The 12,849-nt window shown below is 41.0% G+C and overlaps 1 protein-coding gene across 10 annotated transcripts in view; it reads left to right on the plus strand.

Moving 5' to 3' along the window:
• PIKFYVE (phosphoinositide kinase, FYVE-type zinc finger containing) overlaps positions 1-2,087 on the plus strand; it is a 67,191-nt gene extending 65,104 nt beyond the window's left edge. For 9 of the 10 annotated variants that reach the window (XM_075756473.1, XM_075756475.1, XM_075756476.1 and 6 more), the window contains 2 exons: positions 143-217; positions 1,136-1,391. In XM_075756473.1, the coding sequence (XP_075612588.1) occupies positions 143-217; positions 1,136-1,251 (191 nt within the window). In that variant the 3' untranslated portion in view covers positions 1,252-1,391. Of the gene's footprint in view, positions 1-142; positions 218-1,135 lie in introns of all 10 variants that reach the window. The other variant, XM_075756474.1, reaches the window with a different exon arrangement.
• The last annotated feature ends 10,762 nt before the right edge of the window (positions 2,088-12,849 follow it).

Consider the following 12,849-nt stretch of genomic DNA (forward strand, 5'->3'; position numbering starts at 1 on the left):
CACTGAAGTTCTTCTGGCTATGGAAACCTACTGCCTTCTTGCCCCTCTTGAGGGGAAATAGGTATGTTTTAGAGTAGTGTTACTTGGGTTATAGCAGATATGATGTGTTTGTTTATGGATTTATTTTATTTTATTGCAACAGACTATATTCGCACTTTTACCTGGGACAAGAAGCTTGAAATGGTGGTGAAGTCAACTGGCATCTTGGGAGGACAAGGTAAGTCTGGAATGGAAGCAAAACTTTTGATCATGTTTCCTCATTACCTGGAAACTTCTAAAAACTGTGCTAATAAAGCCACAGCTTCCCCACCATGCAGATTTTCAGCATGGGATTAAGTTGTCCAGAACAGGGGAAGGGAATAACAAGTTTCAGGAAAAGTAATACATTGATCTGCCTTCATGAGTGACCCTTTACTGTAATTCCTGAGAATGGGGTAAAGCTCATCTACTTATGAGACTGCTCTTTTCTGTTTCTTAGTTACCAACTACTTACATACAAACTTAGTCATCCATGCAGAGATACTAGCAAAAAACCTTGCTGCCTGGTTTCAGAAGGTGTTTTCTGAGTCCAGAAAACCAGATATACTCTGAGCTGTTAGTGTGGGGGAATCCTTATCAAACGATTGACTACTGCCCATGCTTTGATGAGCTGAGGAGTTCCCTTTGTGGAAGTGAGTAGAGTACCTTTTGTGCAGCATAGCCTAGTGTTGGCCACATGTTAGTAGGAGGGCTAGAAAGAGAAGGGGAGGGGAACGCTTGGTGTAGCACTGTTCAGGTGTCTGGAGAAGATAAGAGCATGTCCATAAAGTGAAATTCTTCATGGGAGAAATTTGCATCTCTACTGGAAAACCTCAGAGACCTGTAAAGAGGAGAAGAGAAAAAGAAACGATCTGATCAGGGCTGATGTAGAAAGCTTAGATGGTTCCTCCAACTTCAGGTATCTCAATTCAGTGTTAGGGGTCCAGACCTTGATCGTCTTTTCTCCCAAATGTTTAAAATAAAAAAAAAAAAAAAGACCCTTCCATGTACAGTATACCTTCATTACGCTGTCTGTTGTTGTAATCTCATGTGATGTCTGTCTACTGCAGATTACTCTTTAGCCTGTTTCTAACTGCTCTTGACTCTTACACGTTAGGTAAGATGCCAACTGTGGTCTCTCCAGAACTGTACCGGACCAGGTTTTGTGAAGCTATGGACAAGTATTTCCTGATGGTGCCAGACCATTGGACAGGACTGGGCCTGAATTGCTAAGCTAAAGCCCATATTGGGAAAGCACAAGAGGACAATGACATTATAGGCCACTCTCTTCCTGTGGTCGGTCCAGCAGTAAGCAAGAGGATTGCAGTTCCATGTCTACACTGACCATGTGCGTCATGTTGTGAAGTGTGAAATCTGCTTGTTGCACTTTAATCCTCTCTTGGAGGCTGAGTGAACCAGCCTTGCTAAGAATCTTAAGCTGTGAGGTACCACTGAACAGCATTGATAAGAGGCATTCCCTCTGTCAGTAGGGAAGGTGATGCTATCTCCATGTAAGAGCACTGAAACGGATACTATCCTGTTCACGATGGTGTAGAAGTACATGATCTCTGTAAGGCTTGCACTGCCTAAGTGGTGTTGAATATGAGCAGCTCATGTTTCTGTAATGGATGAGTGGTGCTTCAAATGTGAAATAACCCCCCCTCTGTATCTGAGAGTGGATGAGAGAAGAAAGAAGTTAATTCCTGAGTTCTGCTATTGTTGCAGTGGTCTGTAGTTGACCTGTTTAGGATCCATGAATAATTTGTCCTGCTTATGCTCTGTAGCTTCAATTTTTCCTGGGTTCTGTAAACAGTATTTTAATTTTTTTTAAAAGGCAGCTCCACAGCTCTAATGCCATATCACTACATCTTTTAAGTTATATTACTGCAGTACAACTCTGTCTTAATCTGTCATAATTTCCTTTTAGCTGAATCCCATAAAAATGGGCTGTCAGTCATCAACAGACTGCAAAGTCCAAAAGATACCCCTTCAATCCTAAACAGTACTTTGATCTGAATGTTGCCGAAATTGCTGGAAACAAGTAACTAAAAAAATATACCCTTTAACAAGACTTGATGAATTATGGTTATGAAGGTGATTAACCCCTTCCTTAGCAGAATACACTAGGCTGCTAGACAAAATGAAGTGCATTGCCTTAGAGTGACAACTTTCTCCTTAATGAAACCATCATTCCTGGCCAGATCACTTCAAATCCATTTCAGTTCTCCAGGACTTTCAAACAGTGCATTTACCTCATGGTGAAACTTTGCCAGGAGAATGTTTTTCTTGCATTTGTGACATGCTGATGAGAATGAGCATCCAGATCTCATCACACTGTGCAGTCCCAATGAAAAAACTGTCTCTTCAGCAGTGTTAGAGATTTTTTTTTTTTTTTACCACTGAGATGAATGTAGTCATCTTTCTGTAAAAAGAAAAACCTGAACAGGTATCTTCTATGACGGATAAGATGTGCAGAGATCTGTGAATCTCTATGTTATGACAATAAGCACTTCTTTCCGTTTTTATTAATTTTTACCTGTTTTGTAGGTGATGAGTTTACTTTTTAGCTTCATTATGATGTAGGCCAGTAACTAAGAGAGTTTTTTATGAGTTTGAGAGGCAAGAATACTGTCCTTTGACTTCCAGTCTCTGATGGAAGGACTTCAAACGAACATGGAATCTGGGACAATATAGGTCTTTATAACCACTTGCTCGTTCTGACCAGTTGCCTGGTAATGCCATCTTCACTGTAACTATGGATTGAAACATGCGTTTTGTTCACTCCTACGTTCAGTATTTTGTTCTGCAGCAGATGGTGGTGGCTCTGTTCAGGAGGGACAGCTGGGTAGCACTGAGAAAAGAAAATGCCAACAGTGAGAATTGAACTGTTAGCTCCAAAAGCAACCAGTGCAGCTCAGGTCTGAGCTGCCAGGAGGCAACAGTCATTTGTGTTGGAAGAAGTCTTCCCTGCCCCATTGCAAAGCCCTACTGGAGGATGCGCAAAGATGCTGACCTTGAGCAAGGAGAAATGAAAGTATTCTCGCTTCCTCTGTACAACGTAGTCGTTGTTTCTGGGGGTGCAGTGTTGAAGGCTGCGGTGATGTGTGCTGTGGAAAGATGACATAGTACTTCTTGCTTCCTCTGGCCCAGCATCCCTTCGGTCCAACACAGTGCATCAGGTACAGCTGACCACCTCTGGGACACATCTTGCCTCCTGTGTTGAAATGTACTCCCAGGATGGCAAGCTGTGTGGGGGGCCTTGTGTAATAAGGAACCAGCCAGTCCATCAGCTCAATGCTACTCTCACTTCTGTGGCTTCTATACCTTTTGTCTTGGTCCGTTGATGTGAAAGAGTATGCCATGCAGTCTGAATCTGTTCCAGTCTCAGTTAAAGTCTGCATGTGTTCTTCCTTCTTCTCCTCCTAAAGTTTACAGGGAAAAAAACTTGACTTGCCTGACCAGCTAAGGTGGCCCAACAGCAGCTGATTATGTTATCTTCCATCTTTGTCAGCATGTGGATTGGTTGACGGAGCATGAATACAGGCAGTGTCATGGCATCTGCACTAGGCTAATGTAGAGCTGTGATGTGCTAGCCCTGTCCTGTCACCAGTAACCCTTACTGCAATGATGTGTGGCTGCTCTGTACTGCTTGTCTTCTAGAGTCCCAAGCAGCTGGCTCTAAAGCAACATGATCGTCTGACAGTAGCTAGTGTTCACCTGTACAGGACAGCATGCGGCCTTTGGCACTGTAAAAGTGAGAGAACCTTCCACTGGCCAGCTGTTTTGTAGCCTGTGAACGCAGAGCCCAGATGTGGGAATTGTGACCTTCTTGGGCTGAAGTTACCGTAGTTGTAGAGGTTTGCAGGAGTGATCTTGAGCTGGCATCAACAGCTAACTTTGGGTCAGGATGTGGCTGATAAGCTAGTCCTGACCAGACTGGAGTAAATAGCAGACTACTAACTGTCATGGGTAACACAGTAGCTGCAGTATCAACTGGAATTGGGACATCTTTGGGTGCTGTGTGACATAAAAGCTGTAAGCATTTCTAGTTCAAATCCCAGCAGTTGAACAGGTCTCCTCAAACGTTCCCCTTTCAGAATAAGAGTTGTCCTGGCATTTCACTTGTTACAAAGCTGACTTTCTCAAAAGGAGAGCAATACTTCGTGCAGAAGAGATCTTTGAGAGAGCTCCTTGTGGGGCTGTGTTAAATCTGTGTCCCTGCAGCATGCCGAAGGATGTCCTAGGGGAACAGCCTAGGTATTACATGAGCCCTCTGATTAGAGTTTTTTATCTCTTTGTAACGCAGGTTTAGCACGTATGTGTGTAACAAGATCTCAGTTGCAAACATGAAGACTGCATTTCTTCAGAGCTGCGCTGGCTCCTTTTCTTCTGTTGTTTTGATCTGAGGCCTTGTGACAAGTGTCTAAATCTTGTCCCAGTCAGAAGTGATGACTTGCTTTGAGTCATTGTGTAGACAGCAGAATGCCTTGTAGTGGCCCAGCGATGCATTCTGTCCCCCAAAAACACATGATGGACTCTAGCTGGTTAAGTAGCTCTGCTGGGCTCAGGGGAGTTACCTGTGGAGTGGACTCTCCTCTGTGAGAATGACCAAAACCAAATGAATTGCTCACTAGCAGGTGGCCAGACTAATGATTATTCAAAGCACTTAATGTACCATAATGTATGTATTTCGAATTTACCTTGGTTCAGCTGTGTTTTATAAGATTGATATACTAAACTATTTGGGAATAACTGCCTTGACTACTTGGAGAATCAAAATGTAATGTATATAGATACAAATAAAGTGACTAAAATATACCTGAGTCTATTCCATGTGGTGGAGCAGTTAGGTCTCGTAGCATCCTGTTTTCTTGATCAGAGGCTAAGCCCTCTGCTTGCTCTGCAGCAGTTGCTGTGTTGGAGATTGCTAGCTTTGCATGCGGTGTAAGCATGCCTGTCATGTCTCTATACCCTGCAGCTCATCTCTTCTAATGGAGCGGGACCTCTGGGCAGCTCTCCAGGTCAGTGGCAGTAGAAAGTGCAAATAACCTTTCACGCACTTCTCCCACCTTCTCCCCAGCTGCTTTTCAACACAGAGTGCTCTGTGAGCCAGGGAGCCAGTTTTCTCCAGCAGATGGTGGTGGTGCCATGGCCCAATTCTTCCAAGAGGTAGAGCACATTCCTCAGGAAAAATCTCCAGGTGTTTCTGTAGTCTTCACTTAAGTAGACTAGACAAAGAAAAAATCCAAGGAGGTCTGAAAATTAATTGCATATCTTGATTGCTTCGTATTAACCTTGTATATAGTAACCTCCTCTCTTAAAGCTGAAAATGGTGTGTGATTAGTTCTGGGAGGGGGACTTACTGGTTGCTAGAATATAAAGCTAAAATCTAAAACTTAAGGATTTTACCTGTATTATGTGCCATCACCACTTTTGCCAGGTGAGTTTGAGTTCTTTTATCTACTGCAGTATGAAACTGCATCAGCAGCTGTCCTACCACGGGGGTGTGAGTAAGGCAAGAGGTGGGATACTCAATTCAGGGGCAGTGCTGCCTTACGCTGGTGTAAGGCTGAGCGATGGGACTTGAGGAGCTTCTGGCATGAAGTTGAAAAGCATAAGTGCAGGGTTATCAGAGCAGTATTCCTCTAATACTTACAAGTGGGACTGTCAACAACTAGTAAAGGACAAGATTTTTTCTTTTAAGTGAAACTTCTTTTTGTTGGTACTCAAGTCATCAGTGTTAGAAAATGAAATGGTAATTGCATGTGCTTTCCATTGATGTAACTGATGGTACGAGTCATTGGTTAACTTCCCCACTACCACCTTGATTTAGACAATACTAGTATTTAAAAAAAAAAAGTTGGGATTCACCATCTCAGTCTATGCTGTAATGTTTCAGTTTGAGTCCTATGGTGTCCTAATGTGAAAATACATAAGCAACGAAGAGTACTTCAGTTTTAGTGTGGAGGATTTAAGTCAGTGCAGATACAGAGTAACTTTGCACAATATTTGGGAAAAGCTAGGCCATCCCTCTATTCTCCCTGTTTTCAGGACACAGAACTGGAAATCTGGCACACCAGAGATTTAAGATCTAGCTGTGCTAGACACTAATACTAGCCTAGTTTTGCCACTAAGGTACTAAAGTAATAACAAAACAGGAATCTAGGGTCTCCAAGCTCCTGCTGTGGGGCCTTGGTTTGTTGCCATATCTCTGTGAGGAACAAAAAGAACCAGAAAAATAAACCACTTCATTTTTTTGTTGAGAGGAAGTTTGTATCTTTAAATGTGTGCCTGCAGGCAGAGCCTGCTTCTCAAAAGATGAAGGATGACAGAAACAGGTAAGAGTGGGTTGGGGGCCTGTTTGGTAATCCAGCACAGCAGCAGAGTCAGAGTGAGCCCCAACATGTGCATCCTGTTACAACGCCTTGTTCTCCAGCCCCTGCTGCCTCTCATGGCATGAAATTCCCACACCAAGTGACGTGTGTGAGGGCAAAAAGCAATGCTTAGTTTAAATGATGAAAACCAACTCTGAAATATCCCTGGTTATGAATGACTACCATCCTACAGACTGAGTCTAAGCTTTGTAGAGCTCTGAGCAAGCTAGTTTCTTACACACCATAAAGCCAGTGTTCTTGAGTGTTTCCAAAGGCACAAGGTTGTCATCCTGCAAACCATGCTCATTCATGCAGCTTGTGCCAGTTACAGAGGCTGTGTCTCAGTTTAACTCCTGTAGTAGCTTGCAATAATACATGAAAGCAGAATTGTTAGCAGCCAGCCAACCTCTTATTTCCCTCCGTGTTTATTCCTTAGGTGAGATCCATTCCTGCTGGTCTGTGTCATTTGTGGAGCACCTCCTTTTCTGTGATTACAGGTAGCTTCTCTCTTGGAGGCCTGGCTCGTAGATCTCTGTAGGTAAACTTGTGTTACCAGAATTAGCTGACATAAGGTCTCTGGTCCTAATCTGAAGGCTCTTTCTAAGCCCAGTCTGAAGGCTACCTAACTAGTCCTTAGTCCTGGCAAGCTGTCTTCTGACTCCAGTTGTTTACAGCTATATTAAGGAAACAAGTTCTGGCAACAGGCGAAAAGTGCTAGGTACGCAGGAGCTGTGGTGTGAGGAGTCCTGAGGAGAAAAAAATAGAGCTTTGGTAGTGAAAGGTCCCTTCCAGTCAATACTCTTAGGATGACAGAACTGGCCATACATGTAAATACGCAAGACAAGTTGTAAAATCTCATTGCTATTCTGAAGGAGAGATGTCTAGGCTTAGTAATTACAGGCTCACCTTTGAAGTGCTGAAGATGACTTGTGTGGGGAAAATAGCGAGTATGTAAAAAGCACGTCAGTAGAAGAAGAATGTGAGAAGAGTATAAAAGCTGATTTGTCCCAATTATCATATCAGAAAGATATTCTTACAGAAGGGTGTGTTTTGGCTACCAGAAACAGAAGAATCCTGCCTTCAGCTCTGAGGATTTTGTGGTGCTTCATCCATGAAGCTGATGAAGAGAAGGTGGGAGAAAGAGGCATAAAACAACACTGCTGAAGTTAAAAACAAGAACCCCCCGAAACGGGTAAGAGTGTACGTGTAGCTAAAGTAGTAAATTACTGAGCAATACTCCCTACCATGCCCTAGAAGTGTTTAGCCTTTGGTTACCTGCACATGATCTTGAAAGTACAGCTTTGAGTGAAGTTTCCCGGACTTTGTCTTCAAGATGGAACTTCAGGTATTACAAGATCCCGTATGTTGTTATTTGTGTTTGGCATAGGGACAAAATAATTTAAGTTTGCTGCAGTTAGGAAGCTCTTTTTGCTGAAAAAGTAGGTGTGAGGAAAAAACCCACTGATTACTGTATAGTTACAGCAGCAGGTTACGGGTCATTTTGTTTTGCTTGTAAAACGTAAGCTGTTGGTGGGCTGGAGGAGACCCGCTCCTGAGTCATCGCTGCCACCTCCTGGCACTCCAAATTTTCAGTTCATCCTCTAGTGCAATGTTTGCTTGAATTACCTCACAGAATACAAAAATTGTAAGAGAAAATATCATCTTAGTGGCAGTTCCGTATTGTTTTCTGGGTGTCTAAATGTGCTGGGAATCTACCTCTGAAGAGGTGGAGGACTGAGTCCCATAACAGCTGAATACATGTGTACTTCAATGAGGACAGGTATCTTTTCTGTTAGTATCTGTGGTCAGTAAAAACATCACGGCTATGTCCCGCTCCTTGCTGAAGAAAGGCTGTGTGTGTACTAAGGATCCTGGGCCTGTGGAATTTGCTTCCCAGTTTCCAACCAAAACAGAGCGGTGATCTCAGTATGTCTGCACAAAACCAGTTTACAGTCTTTTTAATGTGAGCACAGTACTCTTAATATTTTTTTTAACTTTTGTCAGTGAAAATAAATTTTTAATTCCACGTTATCTGCTAGTTGGATATATTTCTATAGTAATGTGGTTTTTATAGAGGTATTCTATAGTAAATAGTGGTTGAATATTGTATAGTATTTGAATAGTGATTGCTCTTGCTATAGGAATGTCAGAATTCATAACTAGTATAACTTCTATTTACTTGTTTAGTTTTGGGGGAAAACTTATGCTTTCTTCCAATATCTCTGATTGGTATTTGGCTAGAGCTGTCTTGCGTGCTTGAGGTTGTCTATCAAAACAGCAGGCAGCTCTGTGCTCCTATCTCAGAGCTCTCTTCCTTTCATTGGCAATGGCACCTCTGCCTGTTCTTGAATAGCATACCAAGCTTAGTGGCCCTAGAAACCAAATTAATGATAAATATTTTCATATCTGGTTTCTGTAGGGACTCTTAGTTATGTGTACAGAATAGACAGCAAATGACAGCATATATTAAGGATTGAATCAAAGGCAATTTAATGACTAAAGCTGCTTTTACTAAAGGTACCTCCAGAAAAAAATTAGGCAGTTTAACTGTTTCCTGCTCTTCACTCAGCCCTGCTTCTCTGTTGAACTGTAAGGCTGAGTGGGTATTTGATGCAGCTGAGGAGCCAGCACATACTTCTGGAGTCCCTGCCGACCTTTGCAGAAACCGAAGGCTGGGATCACTGACCTGGTACTCTGCTCCAGTATCGATCCCTGCGAGGGAATACTTACACCGTACTGTTTAAACCTGAGAGCGAGCAGTGAACCAAGGTAGTAATGCCACCCTGAGTTACAGATGCAAAGACAATTAATGATTAAAATACTGATGTCCACATTGAATTCTATAACGGGTCTTAAAATGGCAAATACGACCAGTATCATTTGTCAGAGTACTTAGTGGCTTCTGAAGCTTTTCAGGTTAAACAAAGCAGAATAGGAGGTACTGCCAGAACTTCAACTGGCACTTCTCGGCTCTAGGGGCTGGCCAGGCATGCAGGTACTTCTGGCATGCTGTTCCAGCCTCAAACCTGAACAGAGAAATTGTGCATTATAAACACAGTTCACTCACTCTAGTATGTAATTGGAATAATGAAGTCATTCAAGACACAATGATTCAGTGACCAAAGGTAGGACAATAAAGTAAGTGAACCTAATTACTGAAAAGAAAGCTTTGAATTGCAGTTGCAGAGACAGGATGGGAATATAGTAACTGTTCTCCAGTGTTTACATAGGATGCTTTTCTTATGCAGCCTGAGCAAAAATGAAACACATAGAAGCCCACGTCCAGGGTACTGTTACTGAATGAGCTGAGATTGTTAGACATAACAAAAGTAAATTAGCTACCTGATGAAAAAGTTGTATATCTAGGATGGCACAACTGGGATTGTTTAATGTACATATATGCACATAACAAGAAGAAGAAAATGTTTGGTTTTTCTACCAGAATTTTAAAGACTACCTGAAACATATACTACAGGGAGAAAATGATTTTCTGAAAACTCCAGATCAGCTGCTTGAATTGCTAATGGCTGAAAGGATCTGTAATCAATTCTGGCTAAAGTGTGTTCTTGTTAACATGTCTGGTACTTAACAAGGATGGAAAAGTCATTCTTTAGTTGACTCCATGGTAGCCTATAATATGCAGAAATTATATCTACTTCTTCATGTAAGTTTGAGCTGCCTTATGGAAAAACAATATTCTGCTTTCTGTCCCTTTAAGCCCTAGAAAGCAGAGACCACTGGTAAGGCAGTATTTCCCATTCCAGCTCAGTTACATAGTAAAAATTCACCAGAACTCACTTTTACGGTGCATCATATTCTTAAAAAAAGCCCCAACCCCTACTTAATTCAGGTCTGGAATGTTTTTTGAAACACTGACGTTTAAGTAAGGTAGATGTTTTCTTACAAGATGTGTTGCCTTGTGAAGAATAAATGCCAAATGTTAACAGACATGACTCCTGTAGTCTTAGTCAAGAAATAGTCTGTGGACACTGATCGTATACGTTCATTTGGGAACATTCTTCTTTATGCCCAACTAACTGTAGTTAATTTCTGTTGGCAGCTAGTAACACAGAGAAGTCTATTAGAGCTTAGAAAATCAGCAGTACAAGGAGGAGTCTGTTTAATGTTGGGGGTAAGCACTTAATATCATGTTGATGATTTATCTTTAGCTGTTTGTTATCCAAAGTGTGGTGGCTTACATATAGATGGAAGAAAAAAAATGAGTAATGAATTCTAGCATAGAGAGAAGACCAAGGTTGAAAGCATTTGGAGTTGGAACGCCACTGTTTTCAGATGCAAAGTTTCAGTAAATTAAATAAGTTCTCTTTGTGCATTCCTGTTGAAATATTAAAACATTTTAAATCTTTTTTTTTTATAAACTGGTAAAAATATATTGAACTTTCACAACTAATAAAACCTGAAGCATACCCATGAATGGAAAAAAATCAGACTTGCCAAGTTTGATCAAAACACGATGTTTCCAACTGCAGACCATATAAAACCAATACGTTGCTTGAAACTTTTGCTATATTCCCTCCTTTTTTATGCCTTTTAGCATCAGTAGAAGTGAAAGGAGCCAAATGTGTCTTTGGATCTTTGTTGTTTTAGCGCAAGGCATGAGAGCTAATCAGTTCAGTGACGCTAAACAGCCACAGAAGTCCTTCTTTTAATTAAAGCAAAATAGGATGCCAGGGATGGTTAGGCCCTGGCACAGTGTACGCATATTTTATGTTTTATTATATGTTGCCCTTTCTTTGTGCATGTGTAGTTACACGAGAAGGAAAAGGTAGGCGGCCAGCCTCATGGTCTGCTGCTTGTAATTTGAGAAATTTGGCAAAGCTGTCAACACTAACTTAATACCCTGGCAAGTCCTAAGCAACAGAGGCTGGGAGAGTGCTCGTGCCCTGCTTTAACTTGATTGAGATGTTTGTGGTATTCTGTCAAAACCCACAGGTCATCACACTTGTCCACCCAGTTGAACAGTCACACTAGAGAGCGGTGCTAGGAAAGGAGTGAAGAACAAGGGATAATAAACACTGTCTACGGGTAGCTACAGGGAGAAGTGGCGTCATCTTGGTTATACAATGAGAGTAAAATTGAAATTTCCTTTGGGCGGAAGGGGACTGGTAGCACATTATTTAAAATTGGAGCATTCATTCATGTACTGTTTTGGATTCATCTTCCACTTGGTTTATTGCTTGGATATGTGAATTTGAAAGTTTTTCTTTTAAAAAATGAAACTATAACATTAAGTATCAAAACAGTTACTAAAATCTGACAAACTTATTTTGAACTCTGTTTGGCATTGGGGGTAGGGGAGTATATTCCAAAATATTTGTTGACTAATACAATTCTTCATTGCATTTTGAGAATTTTTTTATTATTCTCACTGGATTTTGTGGTTTGGTGGTGGGGTGGTTTTTTGTTTATAATTTGATATCTGAAGTATGAGGTGATGCTGATACCTCCATGATTCTGCACGAGAAAACTGAGGGACTTAGCTACTTCAAGACAAATCTGGAACAGCACTATTTTTTAAATAAGTGTCTTGAAGTTTAAACCCTTGATTAGTAAAAGTTGGATCACATAATTATGTGAATTTGTCCTTAGAGAAGGTTGGAGATACAACTAGGTATAAAAGGTTTTCTTTATTTACTTGTATGGCTAGGAACAAAGGCAAGATTTTATTACGCACTGTTTCCCTCAAGCTGCTTATTGAAAACTGTCAGAAAGGGCAGCTGGCAAACAAAACCTGTGAAAACTTGGAAAACCTTCTTAGAAACCTACAGCATCTGCAGCACATGCTCTCTGTGTTCTGAAGATTGTTTTTTTCCCCATACAGATCCATTTAGTCTCTAGCTTAAAAATTTAAAAAACTGGATGCAAAGACAGTATCACAATACAGAATTAAATTTTAAAAGTGAATTTTATTGGTATTTAAACTAAATCCTCTTCCCTACTTAAACTAAACCCTCTTCCCCACAGCCTAGATGAGTTTCAAAACCAGTAGCCTGGACAAATTAAGTCAGTGTAGAGGATATTTTGATGAGGGTAAGAGTGTTGTCTTTTCTTACTAGTTATGTATATGCTTCAAGCAATGAAACCAGAAGGAAGCAATGAAGTAACTCTACAAAAAGCTCAAGTATGAAGCTTTTATGTTACCATCAGCTTATGGAGGAAACGCCTGTGAAGCATGTTTTTTTTTTTTCCCCTACTAGTCTGTTCTTGTTAGCAGAAATACCATACATTAACAGGAATAAAGAAGAAACTATACTAGGTCATATTTTGATTAGATTTTTAACAGCAGGATCCTACAGTATGCAACCATGACCTCATTCTCCAGGAAGAAGGTAGGAGATGGGAACTGAAGCTATAGTTAAACATACATGTAATAACTAAGCAAAATGGAGTTTGTATTAAGTCACACAATACCAACATTTTCATTTTTTACTGTGAT

This window comes from Balearica regulorum, chromosome 6 (assembly GCF_011004875.1).
Source record: "Balearica regulorum gibbericeps isolate bBalReg1 chromosome 6, bBalReg1.pri, whole genome shotgun sequence".
Lineage (NCBI taxonomy): Eukaryota > Metazoa > Chordata > Aves > Gruiformes > Gruidae > Balearica > Balearica regulorum.